General features: G+C 47.6%; 1 protein-coding gene across 1 annotated transcript; it reads right to left on the bottom strand.

Annotated features, from left to right (window-relative positions):
- Nucleotides 1–3,101: 3,101 nt before the first annotated feature.
- On the bottom strand, nt 3,102–12,232 carry LOC119393927 (uncharacterized). The gene is made up of 3 exons (XM_037661118.2): nt 11,656–12,232; nt 5,223–5,499; nt 3,102–3,593 (listed from the first exon to the last, which is right to left on the bottom strand). Exons 1-3 carry the CDS (start codon nt 12,150–12,152, stop codon nt 3,240–3,242), a joined length of 1,128 nt encoding a protein of 375 aa, XP_037517046.1. The 5' UTR covers nt 12,153–12,232; the 3' UTR covers nt 3,102–3,239.
- Nucleotides 12,233–19,056: the final 6,824 nt, after the last annotated feature.

Below are 19,056 nucleotides of genomic sequence, written 5' to 3'. Positions count from 1 at the left end.
ATACTAGTTTTCAGAACTAGAAGAGATCTCCATGCAGGCGAAATTACTCGCTAATAACATTTTACCTGTGAGGAAGACAAGAAAGATGGAAGTTTTAACGGCAAATTGGGAAGTCCATGGCAAAGGGCGGCTTCAATCAGGCGCGGAGGTTGACTTCTTTTAAAAAAGGAGTTAAGAAAGCAGCGTTAAGATCGGCAGGCCGCATGCGATAGAAGCGCAGATGTTAACGGATATTGGGCACAGATAGCTGACCATGCGTCTCGTTCTTCTTGTACATGTTAGTTACAGTACACGATAAGCAGCGATGACAGACTCCTGATTGTATTGCCGTGAACACATGTGCGTTTAAGTATTGTCTATGAGTGCTTAATTTCTTGCAAGCTCTCAGTTTGTGGCGATAATGAAGAGAATCCGGGTCCTACCGTATAGAGGAAATGTTCCAATCGTTAGTGAATGGTCAACGTGCAATTAGAGAAGATATCGCTTGCTTGAAAGAGCGACTTGAATCCACAGAGAAAGCGATACACGGTTTTGAAAAGCGTCTGATTGGAATGTAGCATGATTGAATTAAAAGCAAAAAAGTCGCGACAACGAAGAAGTAAATGCGGCTATGAATGCAGTGCAGGAATTCCTTAAAGCTCGCCAAGAAAAACTTGCTGATTTAGAAAACCGCAGCTGCCGTTCAAATTTGATAGTTCTAGTAATTCCGGAAGAGCCGAATGAAACCGAGGTAAAACTACTGGATAAAGTTGTTCGCGATGTCCTTCGAAATAAATTAAGGATAAGTTGTACATCTGTGGCGCGAATTCACAGCGGTAAAAAAGTCAAGCTCGTTCATGATAAGATTCGCGCTGACGATGCACTATACCTTTGGGATGACGTACATAACGCGCGGAAACAAATTCTAAAGAAAAGAGGCAGCGCTGAAATGCGAACACAACGTACAGAATAGCAGTCACAGTTTCAGCAGTTCCGACTACTTTCACTAAATGCCCGAAATATTGTCAACAAAATAGAGAAACTGCATGAGATTTTATTATTATACAATCCGCATGTGTGTGTTACATGTAAAACTTGGTTGCATGACGGGTTGTGTGATGAGGAAATCGTTTCGTCAAACCACCAGCTGTTCAGGAAAGATAGGTGCTCCCGAGGTAGTGGCGTTGCCGTTATTGCAAAAAATATTGTTGATGTAAGAGAAGCAGATCAGGGTGATAAACATGAAATTTGTTTTTGAGTCCCACTGTTCGCACTGTGTCATTCGATACGCACAAGCAAGCGTACGATATGCACAAGCAAGCGCATATGCAAATGCATAGCACTGCGGAGCACGAACACCTGCGCATGTCAGGGCAAAGCTGTTCAATCTGGCTCTCTTCGCAGGTGGAAGCTCCAGTTTCTTTGCTGCTACCGCGCCATGTGCCGCGCGACTGTGGGAACGCATGGAGCGCCATCTATTGGCAAGTCACGAAACGAGTCAGGCGGGCCAGCGGCGCGGTTTTCGAGTTTGAGAAACGCAAAAGCAGCGACATTGACTTACGTCGTGTACTCCGTGGACTGCAAGCGACATCCAGCGGCACCTGATTCAAGTGGAAGAACAGCCTTGGAAGCCTCGGATACTTAGACGGCGCGGAGGTACCCGTACATTCTAACGGGTCTATGTAGGAACTCACTAAAAATAAATCGTTGATGTGAGTTCATTTGAAGTTTATTTCCTCGAGATGCGTTATGGTTGTATGCAGAATGTCTAGAGCTAATCTGGCAGGCAATTTGGGATGTTAAAGCTTTCGCCGAGGTGAGGTGCTTCCCCTCCCGCCCCTCTACCCACCATCATGAAAGAGATAAGGGGAGAGGCGAATCACAGTCTTTGCACCTGCCCCTCGTAACTGACGCCTCTGAACAACGCTATAAATAGCCTGAAGTAGGATGGTAGACTGGGCGGGTCGGTTTAAATTCACGGTACTTGAACAGCAGCGCAAAACACCGGACCAAAGAAGAGAGAACGGCGTCGTATCTGTCTTCTCTTCCTTGGTCCTTTCTTTAGCCCCGTTGTTCAAGTATCATGTCATAAATAGATTCGACTGCCTTGACAAAGACAGGTGAGCCCGCGTACTGAAGTAAGGTGCTTGTTTTTCATATTTTTTCATGGTTCGTGCGCACGGCACTATGGCGTGCAATAATATTTCGAACATTTTGTGCGCATGGTTGCATTCTTGCAATCGACCCTTCTGACATTAAGATACCGGGCTTCCTGGCGCGTGACGAAACAAGCATTAGTAGCGCCAAATGATAAGGCAAACAAGCGGACGTTCTGTTGGGCATGCGTCCAGCGCCGAGATGATTGTACTACTTGAATCAGGCCTCGTAGAGACTGAGCATGTGACATTCGTATTACAAGGGCAGTAATGAATGCTCGTGGGCTTAGTGAAGTCTGACGTCAGCCTAGTCCGCACCTGCGTCACTAATATGGCCAGGAGGCGCGAAATAAGACAAAGAATAGATAGGTACTAAAGTGAGTTTATTTACGTCTGTACTTAGTCTCATTAATTGTGCCTCAAGCCACTAGTGTGTGTTAAGCCAACGAGGCGCTTTTCAAGCCACTTGAATCGTCAACAACGAATGATATTTAACGCACCAATTCGGTCACTGAAAATCAGAAATGGGCGTGAAAACCAGTGAAAATGAGGTGCGCATAAAGTTAAATGACTATGCGGGTGTAGGTTGTCACAGAAATGTGCGCCCCGATGAGCAATGCAAGTAGAAAAAAGTTTTCAACGTTTGGTCTTTGCTCTCTTGATGCAGTAAGACAATCTCTGTGTTACCAGAATTATAATGTAAGCTTCCCACGTCATAACTTTTGTTAAAGCATGGTCGAAGAATTGTTAAGATTGAGTGCTATGTCCTTCAAGTCAGAATAATGAATGCGCAATAGTTGCGTTAAACCCGCAAATTTTTTCCCCTTGTTTATGTTGCACCAAGATCTACAAAATAATGCAGAGGTCGGCCAGGTGAAGTGACGTCGACTTTGACAAGCAGCAAACAACCGGCAGCATCACCAGCAGGCCATGTGACCTACTTAATATCACGCCACAGTTGCTTAAACTCGACTTGGTTTATTCTCAAACTGCGTCAGAAAGCCCACTTCCCTTATGTAAACTTAGCCATTCACAGATGAATTCGTTTCACACTTCTCTTTGGTGAAGAGTCATCAAAATGTTGTCCGCTGGCTACTTTCTTCCTCACTCGTTCCACGCACTGTTACCGTCGTAGTAGTCATGAGCCTGCCAGCAGGGCAGGGCCTCTTCGGGGATGCGGCACTCGAACTGCTCCTGGTCGAAGAAGGTGCCCTCGTCGCAACGAAACGAATGTTTCACGAACACTCGCTGTCCTTCGGAGCCGATGCTCACAGTACACACGTGAAAGTACTCGCAGTCGAGTTCTACGTCGGCGTAGTAGCCGTACTGACGACCCTCGCAGCTGAAGTTCGAAGGAGGCGCCTTGAGGACGCTGTGGCCGTTGGAAGCCGTGACAGCGTGCTTCGCCATGATGTGCTTCACTCCGAGTCCATCCAAGACAACTTCGGATGAGAGCAACTGTTTTGAGTTTTTTTTAAACACCGTAACGTGGCGTCGCGAAAGAGAGAAGAAAAAACAATGAAGGATGTTACTAAAGACGAAATCGCAGACAGCTGGTTATTCACAACAGAAAAAAACAAAAACGCACGAAGAACATGCATACGCGCTTGCTCGTTATGTGTGCCGTCCTTGTTTTCAGTGTGGGCTGGCATATTTCATTATCAACCGAGAGAAAAAGTGCAAACGGTGACAAGGTCTTGGATCTAATTTTGTTTTACTTGCTAAGACCAAGATACGATTACGAGGCACGCCGTAATGAGGTGTCTATATTAACTGTGGCCCTTTGCCGTCTTCTAACGTGCAAATAAACCTAAGCGCACGGGTGGGTTTATTTTTTTTTTACTTCCACCGAAACTAAAGAAAAGTATAGTGCTGTTATAGAAGTCTCGCTTTCCACGTTTTGATGCGCAGTTTGCTTTTATGTGTAATATTAACAGCATATACACCAATTATACAATTAGTGTACGCAAGCTTACGTCATATCAGGTATTGGCGCTCCACATAAGTGCTACTAACTAACAGTATGCGACGCACTACCTTCAGGTCGCGAGCGCAAGCGGTGCCCTGCGGCTGCAGGACTCCGAATGGTGTTACTTCGCTCTTGCGGGGTTAAATAGCTTCTGACCACCGACGCCTCCTGCGCAATATCTCAGCCATAGTTTAGGAAATATAAGTATTATACTTCACTTGACATCGAATTACATGACGCATGTGTATACATTTCAGATAGTGACGCACAATCTATAGTTAAAGAATGCGAGCAACCAAACGAATCTCTCTAGCCTTCGTATCGGTTGCCGGATGTGTATGACGCGGAGAACAGCGGTTCGCAACAGAAAGCGCAACGTACGAGCCAACGTGACGAGAGAGCGCGGTATATTCCCGCGAATAGCTGCTGCCGTGGTCGTTAACGATAAGTGCAAAGACCGATGAGCAAACAGATGTCGAGCGCGAAGGCCGCGAGAGTAACTGGCGCAGAGTGACGAGAAAAGCTACAGAGATGCTCACACAGAGGAATGACGAGCGAAATAATCAGAAATTTGGTAGAGCACACTGAAGTGTATGCATGTTCCATGAACAGAACCGATGCAGAGAAGGCCTGCGGTGAGGATAGTCTGGAACAGGGGTCTCAAATACGCGGACCGCGGCCCGCACATGACTGTTTTCACCGCACATTTTTTTTTTCTTAATAAATATTTTCGTGAGCTACACAGGCATGACTGGTCTAAAGCATTGTTTCCGTGAGGCACCCCATGTGGTCACCATGTGTTGAAACATAACCGTGAAAGAAAAACTATATTTCAGAATCGGCGACCAGATTTTAGTCATTTTGGGGATTGGTATCGACATGTTGTTGGAGTCCTGGCACCAAATCGCCTTCAGAAATGGCAGAAATGGCCCATATATGAGATTTTGGAAAATGTTTTTTTTTTTTCAAATGGCAACGTTTGCAGACAATTTGTCTGCCTGTTTTCTTCCCAATCACCTGCCTCTGAAGAAACACCAGTAGCTGAACAAAGCAAACACGAGGAGAGAGGTAAAAGAGAGGACTAAATATGTTCCCAGTGTGCATGTACTAAGGTTCACCTTATTTCCAACGGGACTCCGATACACAGAGTCCGTCGGCATGCGGGGCAGGCGACGATTGCCTCGGGGAGAAAGGTTGATCATTGGCGACGGCTTGCTGGTAAGCTTGATGTTCGCGTAGTCAGGAACGTTGAAGTACATCTCCGAAAGCTCGCAAGGGGTCGCCAGGTCAGGAAAGATGCAATTCTTGGCGCGTTGGTCGAACACAGTGGGTATGGGGCAGGACAGCCTGACGGCGGTCTCTTTGCCTGCGATGAGAGCGCATGCGAAGTACGACCTGCGCAATTTTAACAATAGCTGCTGGCATGAGCAGGCAAAAAAGAAAGTGGTGCTCACTCAGGCTCACTCAAGAAATATGTTTCGCGCTTAGGGCTCACTCGGGCTCAGACTCATCAAAATTTTTCTCAACCGGACTCATCATCCTCACCAGCTGGACTGCGCCAACTGCTGGGCAAAGCAGTTGGCGCATGTTCCGCCAATCAACCCGGTCCGGTGCTTGCTGCGGCCTCGTTATTCCCGCAGACTTCTTAATCTCATCGGCCCACCTAACTTCCTTCCTCCCCTTGGCGCGCTTGGCTTCTTTTAGAATCCAGTCTGATTCTCTTGATGACCAACTGCTATCCTGCCAACACTCTACATGCCCTGCCGATGCTCATTTCTTCGTTATTTCAACTAAGATATCTATAAAAACAGTTTGTTCCCTGACCCACTCTAATCTATACTTGTCCCTTATTATTACACTATCATTTTCAGTTCCATACCTCCCACAACCGGACTCACGCGGACTCAAACTCACCAAAATATTCTTAATTCGTATGGTGTAGCGCACCACGACAGGGGCAGAGAAGAGGGACGCACACACACAGCGCGAACTTGCTAACGTGCAGGCTTGTGCTGTATCTTTACATGTTGTTCTCTGGGTTTTATCGATCCACTGTTATTGTATAAAAGGCATGTGTGATCGAAAATAAAAACCATTAGTTGCAAGTTAGCGCTGTGTGTGTGCGTCCCTCTTCTCTGTCCCTGTCGTGGTGCGCTACGCCATACGAATTATGATTCCCAACCAACTAGCCCGGCAACGTGCCTTACATAAATATTGCTCACCCGGACTCACTCAGGCTCCGGCTCAAGGCTCGATCCGAGTCTGAGTGAATCGACTCATGGGTGAGTTTGCCCACCTATGGCTCCTGAGTAATCACGTGCTAAAACCACAATATGATTTTGAGGCATGCCATAGTGAGGGACTACGGACTAATTAATCAGCAGAACAAAGGAAGAAAGCAGTGGGCTATGCACTGTGACATGGCGAGTAATGGATAGTACCGACACATCAAAGTATTCTTGGAAAAGAACGCCTTCATTGTACTTCCCCGTCTCTGCTTAATAGCTATGCTCCCAGCGACGTCGATTAGTTCTCCTGTTCGCGCGAAGAACATCACACTATGTATTTAAATAAAATTACTTAAGTTTACTCGTGTGAACATGTTGCTGTTTCGTGTATTCTATGGTGATTCCCTGGTGAACTTAAGCTTTGTTTTCACTTGAATAAGCTCTACACTGCCTCCCTGCTGAACATTAGCTTTGGAGAGTCTTCAAGTTGGCCTAGGGCAACTTTTATTCACACCTCCATCTGTATTGCAAGATGAGAGAATAAAATTGAACTGAATTTCGACCCCGTCTGGTTCTTTAACGTGCACCTAAACCTAAGTGCCCAGGTGTCGTTGCAAAAAGCCAGAAATACATAGACGCCCGTAGAAATGTAATGAAGGCCGTCGATTCTCTTCACTACAACCATGGCTAGTTATACGCGGCTGGACTATAACGGCGTTCTAGACTCGCTCACCATTGGCATGTCTCTCTCGTATATATGACGAAACCAGAGGTGCACGATTCATGCTCTAGTATTTTTTTTTTCATTATGCTTAGATTACTTCAATTATGTAACGTTGAACCTGTGATCCATGCTTCTTCAGTGCACCTTTCTTTCCAAAATAGATGGTTGTGCGACATGTTATAATAAGCTGAGGATACGTGTTGGTCATCATAGCATATCAGACGCGTTACTCGAAAGCTGCAGGTTCGGACCCTGTCGGTGGCAACTTGTCTCTTCCTCCACTTTAATTTCTTCACATTTGCCTAATAATTACTACGATGCAGTTAAAGAGACTACAAATGACCTCCCCTACACCTTCCTTGGGTTCACTGTCTATTTGTTTTCATTAAGGCGCGTCTAACAAATAAAAAAAGCTTGAACTCGTCCGCGTAAGGCTTGAAACAGCCAAGCTGGTCGATCCAAGAGTATTAACTTGACTGTTTCTAGGTTTGTACTTGGCTGCCGTTAGTTTTAGTCGTGTTTTATTGGCTTTGCGTGGTTTTGCATGCAGCGACTAAGGAATCTTCCCTTAGTCGCTGTTTCGCCGCAGTTTCGTTGGGCAAGAAGGCTGCATCAGTTCGACGTCGACGGCTACACGCTCTCGCTCCGCAGCACGTCGAGCCTCGCGGTAGTCAGCCTCCTCTTGGGTTTTGCGGATCTTCCTCGGCCGGCCCATGGCTTCAAACTGTCTCGGTGCGGCCCAGCGCAGCCTTTTATGACGATTTTGAGGAGAGGCGCATGCGCAGTAGGTCTGTTTATGACGTATTTAATCAGGTACACGGTTGCTAGGCCGCTTTAAACTTGGCGCGGTTACACTTCGACGCGGCTCCTCTGCAGCTGCTGCTATGGCGCATGCGCGACTTGGCATGACGTCAGATCAGCTGTCGACGTAGCTAGGCGCGGCGCGTTCTAGAGTTACTGTATATGCTTATATGCTACCTTTACGTAGCAGAGTTACGCATAGGTCTGGCAAGCAACCAAAGCTATGCAGCGAAGCCACTCTCCGTTTTTGCAGGCGACATGCCTACGGCGTCGCCGGCCGACATGTTTGCCGCGTCGAAGGCCGGTGATTAACTTAATTCGATGTCTGGTGTCAATCCAATTCGCTGCGACGGCGGCATAGAGAAATACAAGAATTGGGCCAAGCGGCAGCTTCTCCGCAATGCATAGTTGCTAGCGGCCGTTTGGAAGACAGATGCACAACTCTGCTACCTAAAGGTAGCATATACAGTAACTCTAGCGCGTTCCGTTGCCGAGCGCGGCTTGGCGGCGGCTTCTCCGTTGCTACTGCTTCTGCGCGGCTTAACATGACGTCACACCAGCTGGCGCGGTAGTGAAGCGAGGTGAGGCCAGGTAGTGCGCAGCTGTGGCGTCGGTCGTTGCTAGGCAACGGCGCGGCGGAGTTGCTAGCGGGGAACAGTCGTTTTTATGCCGTGCTTAACAGGTTCGCTGTTAAATCGAGCCCTTGAATTTCGCTTCTTTCATTCATTCATAAAATATAGTAAGGCGTGCAAAGACAAGATCAAGTGGACAGAACAAAACAACACAAACGTCTCTTGTCTTGTGTCCGTGATTGCACGCCTTAGATTCTTTCGGGATCAATCCTTACCAAGAAGCTGGGCTTCCGGCCGTTTTAGGCGATGGTCAATACCTTCATATCACTGTGAATATTGTCCTCAAAAGAGAAAAGTAACGCGGCTAATAACTGATGTCCATGTTCCAGAGCGCAAGGGCTAGTATTGCCGTCTGTGCAAGCGCTCAACCGATCCACGCCAGCCACCACGTGCGGACCACGTCCGGAAAATTGTGGTAAATACGGGATTGGTAACGAATTGGGAGATTTCATGGGGAAAGTATGTGATCATAAATATATACAAAATCGAAGGGCACTAAGCATTCCATCGGAAGCAGGACAGCAAACAAATTCTGAGTGGCACGAAGTGTAAATGCTGGCAATTAGACCATGTCCATATTGTCACTTCAACATTCATATTTGATGCCTCTATAATTCTTGCCGAAATCTTGCAGATGCCATACTTTCGCCCTGTACTTATTTAAGAACTGTACGAAAAAAACAGAATAATCGGAACGGCATACGGGACGTTTCAGTGATGCTTGCTTAGTCCGTGTTGCAGTAATCGCTATACTATATTTGATTCAAACACAATGACGCAGGCGTATCGCTACGTACTGCCCGTTTCACAGTTATCAGCGCCTGTTCCGCTTACGTGTCCTACCTTGTGGTCTCGCGCTTTTGCGCTGATGACCGCTAATCAGTCGCGTCGGTGGCACAGTGTTTACAGTGCTCGGCTGCTACCCCGAAGGTCGCGGCTGCGATGCCGGTCGAGGCGGTCGCATTTCGATGGAGGCGATATGCACCAAGGGACAAGGCAGGATTTCGTACAGGATTCTCAACAATGGACCATATTCATACTATCAATCAGGTGATAGAGAAATGCGCGGAATACAACCAACCCCTACACATAGCTTTCATAGATTACGAGAAGGCATTTGATTCGGTGGAGACATCAGCAGTCATGCAGGCACTGCGGAATCAAGGCATCGACGAAGCCTATATAAACATAATGGAAGAAATCTACAGCGCATCCACAGCCACTATAGTCCTCCATAAAGAAAGCGACAGAATCCCAATAAAGAAGGGTGTACGGCAGGGAGACACGATCTCTCCAATGTTATTCACCGCGTGTTTAGAGGAGTTTTTCAGGGCCCTAGATTGGGAAGAGTTAGGGATAAGAGTTAATGGAGAGTATCTCAGTAACTTACGATTCGCCGATGACATTGCATTGACGAGTAACGCGGGAGACGAATTGCAGCTCATGATTACTGAACTGGATACCGAAAGTAGGAGAGTAGGTCTGAAAATTAATATGCATAAAACTAAACTAATGTGGAACAATCTTGGCAGAGAACAGCGCTTTGCGATAGGTGGCGAGACACTGGAAGTTATAAAGGAGTACGTCTACTTAGGACAGGTAGTAACCGCGGAGCCGAACCATGAGAGTGAAATAACTAGAAGAATAAGGATGGGTTATCAAATCATGAATGGTAATCTACCACTATCCCTCAAGAGGAAGGTATATAACAGCTGCACCTTACCGGTACTTACCTACGGAGCAGAAACCTGGAGACTTACAAAGAGGGTTCAACTTAAATTGAGGACGACGCAGCGAGCGATGGAAAGGAAAATGATAGGTGTAACCTTAAGAGACAGGAAGAGAGCAGAGTGGATCAAGGAACAAACGGGGGTTAAGGACATCATAGTTGAAATCAAGAAGAAGAAATGGATATGGGCCGGGCACGTAGCACGTCGGCAGGATAACCGGTGGTCATTAAGGGTAACTGACTGGATTCCAAGAGATGCAAACGCGTGAGGGGGAGACAGAAAATTAGGTGGGTAGATGAGATTAAGAAGTTTGTAGGTATAACGTGGCAGCAGAAAGCACAGGACCGGGTTGATTGGCGGAACATGGGAGAGGCCTTTGCCCTGCAGTGGGCGTAGACAGGCTGATGATGATGATGATGATGATGATGATGATGTGCTACAGGCCCTTGTACTGCGCGATATCATTGTACGTTAAAGAACACTAGGTGGTCTAAATTTCCGGAGCCCTATACTGCATCGTTCCTCGTAATCATATCCCGGTTTTGGCGTGTAAAACCCCAAATATTATGATAACAATTAATGCACGCACTAGCACGCCTTAACAAGCCCTGCGGTGCGTTCCTCAAATGAGGTCACGTTTAGCGCGTTCCAGTGTGTTCAAATCAGCTACGAATAACGCCGCCTTGTGGAGAGGGTGAGCTTTGAAGCACTGCTTATTTAACAGCTCATAAATCTAAGTAATCGGGCGTCTAGCACCACGTGAACTGATATCTAACTGAGAAGCTATCAAAAAGTTGGTTGCTAGGCTGGTGGGTGTGGCCTAACAACCCAAAGCTACTTAGGCTATCAGAGACGCCGTGAAGTGGAGGTCTCCGGATAACTTCAACCACCTGCGGTTCTTTCACGCGCGTAGACACCGAAGAGTACACGGGCATCTAGCATTTCACCGCCATCGACATGCGACTGCCGCGGCTGCGATCGAAGCCGCGCCTTGAGGGTACAGCAAGGCGTAAGCCGAGTGCCGTAACCACTGAGCCACCGTGGCGGCTAAGCTGTCAAAACTCGAAGCGCTCTTTGATGACCCAACTTTCATTACTAATTATTGCGGAAAAATTGATAATAATGGCTAACAATAATGACACAAATGCACAGTGGGCGCCACCAATTCAGGTCTTTGGGTTTAATACTTAACATGTGTGATTATTCTAAACCGCAACAAAGCCTCTGAGGGAGGGTGTTCTCGAATGCCACCCCTCATCAAAATGCTGTCTCATGCGGGCCTTGCGTGCCTGAGGACTTTATAGTGATGCAGAGCTCTAGATGACGCGAATACGAATCTATACGGTCAGTTTCCTAAAGCTAGGCATATTTCCCCTACGGTGCACAATAAACTACGGTCCTTATGACACAAGATGGTAGAAATGCTCAATTCGTACTTGCATCCCGAACGCATGTCAGCGTACGTTCCAGGCGTAATCCTCTCGCAGCTGAAACGTCGTTGGGAAACCCGCGACGCCAACACCTTGGTCCGCAGGGTGAACGCTTCGTTGATGACGTAGTGTCTCTCGGCTTCTTCGCAGGCCTCTGGTCTGGTCGCGTTCGGTGGCAAGCAGGCGAAGCGCAGCTGGTCGAAGACCCAGTCTCCGGGGCAGTAGTAGCTGTAGATGCGCGCCTCCATCTTGCCGTTAATCATCTGCGGGTTGCAGATGTGGAACGCGCGACATCCGTACTTGGGGTCGGCGTAGAAGCCGTACGGTCGGCCCTTGCACGAGAAAGGCGACTCGATGCGGGCTTCGACGGCGTCTTCCGCGACGACGCCGACTTCGTTGCCCGGATGGAAGCCGACGAGAAACGCCAGCGCTAACCACGCCGCCGGGGCAGGAAAAGCACGACGCACAAGGTGCCCATTGTCGCAGGCGCGAAAGCCAGCCATGTATCGCGCTCGCGAACATAGGTAGGAAACTAGGCATGTTGATAGCCCTGCGGTTGCTCGTTCTGGTGCTTTTTTCGTAAACTCGTCAGTTCGTGCGCCGATGCGCAGGCGCGGATCACGTATGCTCGTTTTGCGTGGGAGAGAGAGAGAGAAAGAGAAAGGAAAGCTGCATATCAGGATTACTGGAACGAAATGGGATATCGCAGGCCCGTCAGAGAATTGAGGAAATCATGGGTGTCCGGAATTCCACTGTGTGTGTCGCGATTCGCCAAGATACGCTCATACGCAGGTCACCTAGGTGAAGCCGTACTGCAGTCATGAAGTAACTGACGATCACATCAACATGTTACGCGCGATTGCGGCGTTACTGGGTAGCTGACTGCACCAAAGACATCTTTATTAAGATGTTACCGACATTACCTCACAAGTGTAAATGTTTCTAAGACGAGCACGATGTGTCAATAAGGTAAGGTTATAGACCGCAAGCAAAATTGCTGCCATCTGTCAGAGGTTTGACGAAGCTACCGATTCGGCGCCATGTTGAAGGCTTGTGTCCGAATCGTATTGCTGTCGCTGCTATAACTTCTTGCTTGCATCTCCTTTGATAGCAATCATTCGGGGCATAAAAACGTCAGACGAGCCTGTACACGTTACTGGCCCCAGTTTTACGTTTACAATTATTACGTGTGAAGAACTGCCTCGCAACGAGAAGAAGGTACAAGTTTGTCACCGAGTCACATGTAAGCCTGTCGTCGTTGAGAATGAAGCTTTGCGCTTGGTTATAAATTTTGTCTGTTTTTAGTGTAGTGAATGAAGCGTTGTTAGCTATCGGAATATCACAGGTGTAGTGTAGGATGTTTGGGAGGAGGCAGTGGCGTAGTCAAGGGGAGGGGGGGGGGCTTACCGGGCCCATGCGCCCCCCCCCCCGAAATTTTTTTCCCACATGGGATACAGAACACATGATGATACTCGACCCCACTTATCTGCCCAGAACCAATGTCGAATCAAGAAGGTGCGCCACCCCCCCCCCCCCTCCACGGAAAAAAGATTTCTGCCTACGCCACAGGGAAGAGGCATTACCGCGCGACGCGGCTGGGCACAGCGATGATGGTATGAAAGTGCTGTTGACCCAATTTCAAAGCGTATTTCATAAGGGACAGCCTACATCGATATAATGTATTGTGCATCTTATTTTATATAAAACGTCGTCCTGTTTGTTATTTCTGAAAGAAGAAATATTTCGCTGCTGTAGTCACCGATGTATGTTTTGCGTAGGATTACCGCACGGCTAAAATGTGAGCAAGGTCCGCTTCTCACGCACCTGTAAAATGAACATGAAAAGCGTTAGAGTTGCTCCAAGAAGTAGGCGCCGATTACCTGGTATTTTATTGAATATCCTTCCGACATGTACCCGTAAATGTACGGCTACAAGCCAGATGGGGGGGGGGGGTTGAAACCCCCTCGAAATCTTTCGATTTTGCATGTTTCGACGCATATATACACGTACACATACAAACGTACGCACGAAAATAAAAAAAAAAGGATGGTTGAACCCCCCCCCCCTCGAAAAAAATTTCTGGCTACGCTTCTGGAATCTGATATGTGTTCTTCTAGGGGTATAAATAAAAAAATAAAGCTGGGTTGTCCGGCCACCCGGGCCGCCCCTCTGAATTTGGCAGTAATCGCAAATGAAATGCGTGAAAAATACGCATAGGGAAGCACTACGCGCGCGCAAGGCATCCCACCAAATACTACCTTGTTAAACTTCCCATTCTACGAAACTACGAACAACACGCTCCAGCACAATCGGTCCGTTCGCAGAGAATCGATAACACGCACGAGCTAGCTAACATGTAACTCTTATCGCAATGTGATAAACAATGTAATGGTGTCAACAACTGCGCAGGTATGCGCGGGTAGCTGCGATGCAGCTTTGGAACTCGTACACGAAGGTATGTCTGTGCCTGCAAGTACACGGCGCGAAAAACCTGTCTCTTTCCGGCATGACACGAAAGAGTGTTCTCTGATGAGTACCGATGCTGTCACATACCACGTCTATTAAGAACGGCGAACGTAAACACGGCGTTAGTCGTAAGCAGTAGCCGGAGCGACGGAACCGTCTGCCGCTTCTCGTCGGCCGCAAAGAAATATGACAACATATGGAGGCTAGTTTCTTGCGAACCCTTTTTCAGCATCCCAATTTCCTGAATCTCAGCAACGCGGCACAAGAAAACATGTCGGCATTGCCGTTCCTATCAGTCGCCACACGTCGATATACGCGTACGCTCCGTGTGTGCACATGCGGAGCGCGCCTGCTTAGCCTTCAATATGGCGGAAATGCACACGGCGGCCGCTAGATGGCAGCAGATTTTGCATAAGGTCTATTATTTAGCCAATCGCTATTTTCCTCGAGTTTGAAAAGTAAGCACCACAAACTTCGTCTGTTCTGTTTGTTTTGTTTTTTGTGCTTTTCCCTCGATTGTTTGTTTCGGAGCGTACTGTTCTGAGTACTATTACCTTATTTAAAAAGAACTGGCTGCACTGAGACTATATTTGCTGATAGTGAATATAAGCAAAACAGCGCAATAGAACGAGGACGAAGGAAAAGTGCCAAGCCAAAAAAGTCGCAGTTTCACTGCAAGGGCGAAGCAATGAATGCGATAGCAACAAATTTTAGTGTTACACAAAGTGAGGCTGGCAGCTAACTGTTCTCTATCCGATCTCGCGTAACTACAAAACGCTGGTGTAAGAGAATATGGCCGCTCCAGGGAGAGATGATCTCCGCATAGTCACTTCGCGTTGCGAGCGCAGCACTTAGAATGGTATACGAGCCGCTCGCTTTGATGATGTCGAGATAGCGCGCGCGCCAGCGATCGCAACCAGGCCCTTAGATTCAAAGTTCAAAGTGGCTGCTCGCGCGACAACCCCCCGCCCCCCGCCTCGTGTCTTTTCATAGTCGTTAAAGACGGGCGGGGCGTTTCCTGCCTGCTTCCACGGCAGGCCTCCTGAGCAGGGTGATGTTATCACATGCACCCTCCGAGCGACGGAAATGGGCCGGCTCGTTTGACCTCTGCTTCGGCCGCGTTCGTCGCCCCCGCTCGCGCGCTTTTACCCGCGGTAGAACCAGGCCCGTAGCCGGGGGCTACGGGCCTGGTTCTACCGCGGGTAAAAGCGCTTCTAGAACTTCCATAGCGCTTTTAGAAAAGAGTTAGCCTTCCTATCGGGGGTTAGACAATCACAGTTCCCTGTCGTTAAACTGCTTTGACTGTGTATCTGTCAGGCTTTGCTTATTTTGCTGTGCCTTTTGCTGTTGTTGATAAGTGCTGTATATTTACCGTGGCTTATCAGCAATAAAACTCCAGTTGCTGGTCAGCGCCTGTGCCCTGTGTTCCCCCTGTCCGTCCTCGTCAAGTGTGCGCTGTTTACGCCTCGTTATGTTACTGAGAGCGTGCGGGAGCTGAAACTTTAAAAAAAGAAAAGAAACACAAGACGTCGTAATAAGTCTGATAATATGGTGCACCGATGTCATCTTGGCCTCTCTTCTTAAGTGATAGCACGGTACTGAATCGCGTCCGCCAGGTCACGTGAAAACTAGAAAAGCTTGAGAATGGGCTAGTTGGTTAAACATGATCAACCTTTCTTGCGCGAACTTTACAAAAAAGAAACTGAAGCCAGTGACGAAAGACGTACAAAACCCATCAGCGCAAACCAGTAACTGTTCAATACGTAGACGAACATGATATATATACAGTGACCACGCGCGTGCGCAGAGCTGCCCTAGGTACCGACGCCACCTGTCGTGGTCGCCACCGACGACCACAACTTCAGCTTCGCAAAGCCGGCGTGGAATGATTACACCAGCGGGTTATGGCAGCGCCTCTTCTGGTTATGGCGACGCAGGCTTTCAACCATAATGAGAGCCGAGACCACTGATGTTTCATTACAAGAAGACTTCCTATCTTTACCCCCGGAAAGCCGGGAACCGAGGGCAGGCCGTTGAGAGGCGCTTCATCTCGTCATGTGTATTTTTGCATCCATTGTGAAGCTTGCACCATGAGAGGGTGGGTCGAGGCGCTGCGGTGAACATTGCCCCCCTCCCCCCTTTCACGGAGAATTTGACCACGCCTATTTTCCCTTGATATAATTTGTGCAGCAATACTCGGATCAGGTATTCGCTTACACAACGAGCAGAATTCTCTTCATTTATAGACTAAACACTGTAGCGTTACGCATAAATGAAAGCAAAAGTGCACTGACAAGTCTCCCCTATTCTTGACATCATAATGCATCTAAGTCGCTATGACACGGAAGCGAATCACGTCAGTACTGGAATGACTCGGAAATATTCTAGTTAGGTATTCTAGTTAATATTCTAGTTAATTTAGCATATTTGTGGTTTACATTGGGCACACTTTCCGGATTTTTCGCGGCACATTTTAGCTGCGAACTTAGCAGCTTTTCTCATTACTGTTGCCCCGCTCACCTGTGCCAGGCTCGCCATGGATGCATAATGTCAATGCACCTCTTTCATTTTTCAACGCAAAAGCCTTAGATGCCTCATCAAACGCGAAAAGCAACCGTCGGCGGCGTCGGCGTGTCATGCAAAAAAGTCAACATGAGTTATGCAAAGGTAATAATCACGCGATAACGTCACCATACGACACCTTCATGACGTCATAGACCGCAAAAAATTTGTTACGTCATGTGGTGACGTCATCACATGAGATCGTTTGGTCAAAGGTGCGCCGATCCTGAGGGCATTGCAAATCCACGTAAGGTGCAGGAAGCTTTCAGTTGGAGTGGAGGGGGGGGGGGGTAAGAGTGGAACAGCACAATCTACTGAGAACAGGAAGAAGATGGCTTCCGCTATCGCGTCGTCTTCGGCAAATCCATAAGGCACTTTGTTACGCAGGAACACTGCGCGTGTGTACTTTGCACATTTTTATTCGACACGCAAGCAGGCTTTTGTGACTTTTCTCTTATTTACCATCAGTGCTCGCGTTGTGCATGATGGAAACTCATGCATCCTCGACATTGATGACCTTATCACGTCACACACTGCAGACTACTTCGGTGCATTTCAAGCATCCCTTCGCGAGTACTTATGGAATACAATTGCGACGCAAGTAAGCTAATACGTCTGTGTTTTATCGCTGGCACCTTAGCCGCACCCTTCACTGCGACTGAAGACTTACCAGACCAAACTGGTAATGCGTGGTCTAGCAGCGATTCTGCGTGGCGTCCTTCACTTAACCGTTAACTGTGAAGTACTCGGGAGGAAAGCTGAATATCTGAGGCACGTTTATTTATTCAACCTTGGAGAGACAAAGAGAGAGAAACACGAACACAGTCACGCAAGTGTTCTCAAGGCTCAGTTCACTTGCGCATCACTGTGTTCCTGCGATAGTAAAGTCCAGCAACACAGCACTTATAGCTAAGGCGTCTCAAGTGCCAGTGCCTACCATTCACACGCTGTTGCCCATTTTCGCCACGACATTTTACTCCGAGCCTGCGGCGGTGAAGCCTACATGTGCAATTGGATTTCAGAGTGAGTGTTTCCACATGTCGCAGGCAGATGCGGCGAAGTCTTCGACGACGGTGTAATTTTCTGCTTCAAGCCGCATAAACACCCGATGCTCGGGTGTGAACCTGGGAAATTCCTTGCCGTCAAGTAATGTAGGCTTCCTGTGGGAAGGACACGGAAGAAATATACATTATTAAGGTAAAAGCGCACGCACACACATATACACAACTGCTACATTGTTGAATACACGGTATTAGAGTTACTGATTGCATCTTTTTTGTGGTGTTCCTTTCGAAAAAGCCATGTCCAAAACAACGTCAGGATAGCCACGTCGGAAGATGGTGCTTGGAAGGTGTATGAGGTGTATGTCTTTACTACCTTACTTTTTTAACACTAAAGCACGCTTCTCTGCAAATCTATCTAGATATACAACACGTTTTTTGAAGCTTCTATACCCTATCATTCTTATAATACACATTTAGAGATGGTAGCCGAATAATGTAAAAGGATTTTACAACACATGCGATAGTCGCTTTCAATTTGCCGACACCGATAGCACTGGCAATTTTTGCAAACTGCCAGTGAGAAGTCGCCCTTCTTATTACGTGATCCTGACAAGTTAGATTCGCATTACCACAAGCAGTTTCTGTGGTTCTTGTTAATACGCAATCTCAGTTACGGTAAGGTTTTTTTTTTAATATCTTCATTCGTTGTACAAAGACAGGAGAAGTGGAGATCGCAAACTTACCCAGATCGAGCGAATGATGCCAGTATTTTCATAGCGTTCGCGCTGAATTCCCTGTCCTTGTCAGTGTAACCGGCCTTGTTCAGGAAAGGAAGGCCAAACACGAACGGCACCTCGTCAACATGCGTCGTTCTAAACCACTTTGGAAGCTGCGATTTTTCAGAACGGTGACCGAAAACAATAGCATATACACTATTGCCCTTAGTGGAATACTTTTCAGCAAACAGAAGTGCGGGGCACTTGAACAACCAATTGCCCACAATGTCTGCAACCACATTCCTCAATTCAACGTTGTTTTCGACGTGAATGTTGTCAATGTAGCTCATGGCAGCAGAAGAGCGGCTGTCCCTAATATACTCGCCAAGAAAGCGCTTAAGAGAATCTTTCAGTCTTCCCAATTCATAAGAACTCAAGTCATCATCACGAACACCTCTGTCCGGATGAAGGTTGAAAATGAAAGCCCCCTCGTTATCCGTGACACTGACCATCGCGTCGTAGTTCTCGAAGTATCCTTCCTTCATGGCAAACGAAGGTTCGCACGGGATAAACTCGTTCTCGCACTGTCGTGCGAAACTTCACCGCTTTCACTGTGCCGACATCTAGAGCCGACCGGTCTCGGAGACAGTCTAGCAGTT

The sequence above is a fragment of the Rhipicephalus sanguineus genome, chromosome 5 (assembly GCF_013339695.2).
Source record: "Rhipicephalus sanguineus isolate Rsan-2018 chromosome 5, BIME_Rsan_1.4, whole genome shotgun sequence".
Classification (NCBI taxonomy): Eukaryota; Metazoa; Arthropoda; class Arachnida; order Ixodida; family Ixodidae; genus Rhipicephalus; species Rhipicephalus sanguineus.
The sequence above is the reverse complement of the archived record's forward strand: the minus strand, read 5'-3'. Positions and strand labels throughout refer to the sequence as shown.